Source organism: Panicum hallii, chromosome 1 (assembly GCF_002211085.1).
Source record: "Panicum hallii strain FIL2 chromosome 1, PHallii_v3.1, whole genome shotgun sequence".
NCBI lineage: Eukaryota > Viridiplantae > Streptophyta > Magnoliopsida > Poales > Poaceae > Panicum > Panicum hallii.
In genome coordinates this window covers 44,892,806-44,897,642 of record NC_038042.1, presented here as the reverse complement: position 1 = coordinate 44,897,642, position 4,837 = coordinate 44,892,806, and the positions used below count along the sequence as shown (strand labels likewise).

At 49.6% G+C, this 4,837-nt stretch overlaps 1 protein-coding gene across 1 annotated transcript; it reads left to right on the top strand.

Moving 5' to 3' along the window:
- The first annotated feature begins 1,183 nt into the window (after window positions 1-1,183).
- Window positions 1,184-4,241, top strand: LOC112897270 (protein FAR1-RELATED SEQUENCE 5-like). The gene is made up of 4 exons (XM_025965541.1): window positions 1,184-1,285; window positions 1,375-2,543; window positions 3,785-3,805; window positions 4,202-4,241. The coding sequence occupies exons 1-4, from the start codon at window positions 1,184-1,186 to the stop codon at window positions 4,239-4,241; spliced, it is 1,332 nt and encodes a 443-aa protein (XP_025821326.1).
- Window positions 4,242-4,837: the final 596 nt, after the last annotated feature.

Below are 4,837 nucleotides of genomic sequence, written 5' to 3'. Positions count from 1 at the left end.
TCAATCGAGGTCGCGCTCCGGTGCAGCGGTGCTCTTTCATAGTATATCTTTGAGGGTGGCCCCTTCACCGACCCTGCGTGCACACGAGATCCATCATCCATGCTTGACTTCGATGATACAAGAGCGCAATTCTGTTACGCAATTCTACTATGACCGTGGACGATAGCTAGCTTTATTTGTTTCCATATTTTTGGGACGAAGCCTATAACTCAATGGTAGGAAGCCGGCGGCTTTTCTTAATGGGAGCGTATCCAGTGCAACCCGACAGGGGGTGCAATCGGTGCAACCCTTCAACGGTAGCGCTTCGATTAAAATTGAACGGACCAACTCAATCCCGCAAATGATTTTGCAATTAACCCCCCGCGCCCTGGCAATTGCTCCCAACGCGGCCCTTCCTTCCCGAGGAAGCGAACCGGTACGCTCAGATCGATTGGAGGCAGAGGGGAACGACGCAGCGGAGAAAGAAACCGGCAGCCGCCCCCAAATCGCGCGCGCTCTCCGGCGGCCGCGCGCGCCGCAGGACTCCGGGGGCCGCGCCGCTCTCCGGCGGCCGCGCGCGCCGCAGCTCTCCGGCGGTCCGGCGGCCGCGCGCTTCGCAGCTCTCCGGGGGCCGCGCCGCTCTCCGGCGGCCGCGCGCGTCGCAGCTCTCCGGCGGTCCGGCGGCCTCGCGCTTCGCAGCTCTCCGGGGGTCGCGCCGCTCTCCGGCGGCCGCGCGCATCGCAGCTCTCCGGGGGCCGCGCGCGTCGCAGCTCTCCGGGCGCCGCTAGCCTTGCCGTTGTGCATCCCGAGGTTGCCCTCCGTCGAATCCACGCGCCGCCCCTAGCTAGCTGCGCGCGACGTCAAGCGCCTACAGCTTCCTCGCCGAGTGGCTCTCGGTTCGCTCGGCTCGGACCACCATCCCCTGGCGAGCCTCGCGCCTACAGCAAGAGCCAATAGTGACGTTTTTAGCTGTGGAGTCATGCTCCTGGAAGTCTTCACTGCAAGGCGACCCATAGGTCCTATGTTCACAGGAGAGCTGAGCATTAGGCAGTGGGTGCATGAAGCCCCCAAATCTCTGTAATCTCCGGCAGCCGCCCCCAAATCGCGCGCGCGAGTGACAGAAGCGAGCGACGCGCCGGCCGCCGCCTGGGCGTCCTCTTGCACCCCAAGGCTCGCCGCTGGCTCTGCCTCGACTCCCTGCGCCATGGACGACGCCTCCCATATGCCTGTGGCAGCCATAGACGACGCCTCCGATGTGCCTGTGGCAGCCATGGACGGCACCTCCGTTAGGCTAACAGTAACAAATGTAATGGGCAACCGCTTGAGTTTTTCTTCAAATATTATATGTTCATTACAAAACATTTTCATCATGTTTCCTGTGTTGTTATTTTGTAGGGTTTGTCATATGTTCGCGATGTTGATTCAAGTTCAAATCCTGTGATTGGGATGACATTTGATAGCATTGAGGATGTGCAAAATTTTTACAAAGACTATGCGCATGATGCTGGCTTTTCGATTCGTATTGGTCAGCAAAGAAAAGAGAATGAGGAAATAATAGCGAAGTATTTTTATTGCTCAAGAGAAGGCTATAGGAAGGAGAGGAAAACAAAAATTGTTGATCAAGCTGGAAAAAAGAGGAAGCCACCTAGTGTGCTGGAAACAAGGTGTGGGTGTGAGGCACATATTTATGTCAAGCTTGGTACTGACAAGAAGTACCGGATAACTTCCATGGTTGAGCATCATAATCATGGTCTTGTTTCCCCAAGTAAGAGGCATTTGCTTAGATCGAACCGCCATGTTAATGAGAGGGTCAAGAGTACATTGTTCAGCTGTCATAAAGCTAGCATTGGAACCTCACAGGCATATCGACTTCTCCATGTGAGTGAGGGTGGATTTCAGAATGTTGGGTGCACATTGAGGGATTTGAAGAACTATTATCGTGACCTTAGGTCACGAATCAAGGATGCGGATGCGCAGATGTTTGTGGCTCAACTTGAAAGAAAAAAGGAAGTGAATTCTGCTTTTTTTTATGAGTTTGAGGTGGACGCGCAAGGAAGGCTGATGCGTGTGTTTTGGGCGGATCCAACGAGTAGAAAAAATTATAAGCATTTTGGTGATGTGGTATCTCTGGATTCGACGTATACCACCAACCAATACAACATGATTTTTGTACCAATCACTGGAGTCAATCATCACTTGCAAAGTGTTTTTGTAGGAGCAGCTTTCTTGTCGAATGAAAAGATCGAGTCATATGTGTGGTTGTTTGAGACTTTCCTTAAAGCCATGGGTGGAGTGCCACCTCATCTAATCATAACAGATGAAGATGCGAGCATGAAGGCCGCTATTAGTAAGATTCTACCAGATACAACCCACAGACTTTGCATGTGGCATATCATGGACAAAGTACCTGAGAAGGTCAGCCCATCTTTGACAGAGGACCGCGAATTTTGGGATAGATTGAACTTGTGTGTTTGGGGATCTGAAACTCCGGAGGAGTTTGAGAGTAGTTGGCCTTCTTTTATCAATGATTTTCAACTCACTGGAAATGAGTGGTTCTCCACAAGGTATTTGATTCGTGCATCTTGGATTCCGGCGTATTTTATGGACGTACCCCTGGCAGGAGTCCTTAGGACTACATCACGCTCAGAGAGTGCAAATTCATTTTTTAATCGTTTCATTTGTCGAAAATTGTCTTTGGTCGAGTTTTGGTTAAGGTTTGATACAGCTTTGGAGTGTCAACGTCAAGAAGAATTGATAGCTGACAACAAAAGCATGCATAGTGAGCCGACTTTGAAGACATCATGGGCCATGGAGAAGCAGTGCAGCACGATATATACACATGAAGTGTTTGCCGAATTTCAATCTCAATTGCTAGCTGCTAGAGACCATTGTTTCATTCAAGGCATTACCGACAATGAAGAGATGAAAAGTGTGATAGTTAGCAGCCGTTCTAGAAAGGAACGAGTGGTTACTTTGGATAAATCAACCATGTTTTGGAAGTGCTCATGTAAATTTGAAGAGTCCTATGGCATCCCATGCCGTCATATCATACAAGCGCTAAGAACTGAGAAGAAAGATGAGATACCGGTGATTTATATTATGAAGAGATGGGAGAAACGATGTAAAAGGTACATGTCTTTTTGCCTATTTGTTATACCATTATGCCGGTGATTTATATGTAAGATTCCTGATATAGGTTTTTATTGTGTAGGAAAATTTTCTTTGATGAGGAAGGTAACATACTAGATGAAAAACCTATAGATCCTATGGAGTTGTCAATGAAGAAAAAAATTTCAGATTCCCGTAACAAGTTTGAAGATCTTCTCCAAATGGCCAAGCAATCCGAGCAAGGCTTGGACTATTTGTTTTCTAGTATGTGCAATCTACATGATCCCCTCCAAAAGATTGTCCCTCATGCAAGTACTTCCAAGCAAGATGAATTCGAAGCTTTCATTGGTACAAAGATTCCAAATGAAATCAATATACACCTTCCCAACGATGTCAAGTCCAAGGGGAGATGCAAGAGGATCAAGAAAAGCAAGGAGATGAAGCAAGGAAATAAAAAACGCACGTGTGGAAACTGCAAGCAACTAGGCCATCATGATGCACGTACTTGCCCAAACAAAGTGATAAGCAATGCTTCATTATGAAACTGATGTATTTAGTGCTAGCAATGTTGTATTTTGTGCTAACAATGGTGTATTCTGTGCTTTATTTTGTGCTAACAATGGTATGATCAAAGATTGGTTTCACTTATCAATATTATGTGTATGTGCTGACTCTTTATCAAACATCAATTATTCAGTATTGCTGATCTCGATTTCAGGTAATCCCTTTTTATCTTCTTCAGTGTCACGACGAAGTCGACAACGTCTCATCCTTTTGTCAGCTGAATCACCTTAGCAGATCAAACCCAGCCCGAATCACTCCTTAGTCCGTACAATCTCTCTGCATCATTCTCCAGTTGTTCAGGGGCTGCATGCTTTGCTCTGCTTTCTTCAATTACCTAGAAAGGCTGATGTGCTCCTAGTCGAATATGACACAGAATCAGCACTGCTTATTGGTGTGTACTCAAGTGAATACTAAATTCTACATTTCGCAGGACACAGACTAATTTCGGACACGACCAGGAGAAGTAAAAGATAGCTGATGATGTTCTACTTCTGAAGAGATACGCCTGCAGATGAATACTTTAAGGATAATCGCAAATCGGTTCTCACAGAGTGGCGCTCTGCGTGCTTGCTGATATCAAGTTGGCGTAGTCCTTCTTGATCTTCTTCAGTGCTACCATCACATCCCTCATTGTGATCCTTTGGTTAGGTGAGTCACTTGAGAAATTGCAAACCCAGTTCAAATATCGATGAAAGAGTGACATTCAGATCACGGATAGAAAGTGCTTCAGCTTGCAGCAGTCGGTTGTCCAGAACAGAGGCAAGCTAGGCGCTTGACGTCGCGCGCAGCTAGCTAGGGGCGGCGCGTGGATTCGACGGAGGGCAACCTCGGGATGCACAACGGCGAGGCTAGCGGCGCGCGTGGCCGCCGGAGAGCGGCGCGGCCAGGAGCATGACTCCACAGCTAAAAACGTCACTCTTGGCTCTTGCTGTAGGCGCGAGGCTCGCCAGGGGATGGTGGTCCGAGCCGAGCGAACCGAGAGCCACTCGGCGAGGAAGCTGTACGTCGCGCGCAGCTAGCTAGGGGCGGCGCGTGGATTCGACGGAGGGCAACCTCGGGATGCACAACGGCAAGGCTAGCGGCGCCCGGAGAGCTGCGACGCGCGCGGCCCCCGGAGAGCTGCGATGCGCGCGGCCGCCGGAGAGCGGCGCGGCCCCCGGAGAGCTGCGAAGCGCGAGGCCGCCGG

What these genes read in the sequence shown, in the direction of transcription:
- LOC112897270 (XM_025965541.1), top strand. Translation starts at nt 1,184, where the DNA reads ATGGACGACGCCTCCCATATGCCTGTGGCAGCCATAGACGACGCCTCC. An exon ending in TTAGGCTAACAGTAACAAAT is followed by an intron (nt 1,286 to 1,374) that starts GTAATGGGCAAC and finishes GTTATTTTGTAG; the next exon opens with GGTTTGTCATATGTTCGCGA. An exon ending in AATGAGTGGTTCTCCACAAG is followed by an intron (nt 2,544 to 3,784) that starts GTATTTGATTCG and finishes TCAATTATTCAG; the next exon opens with TATTGCTGATCTCGATTTCA.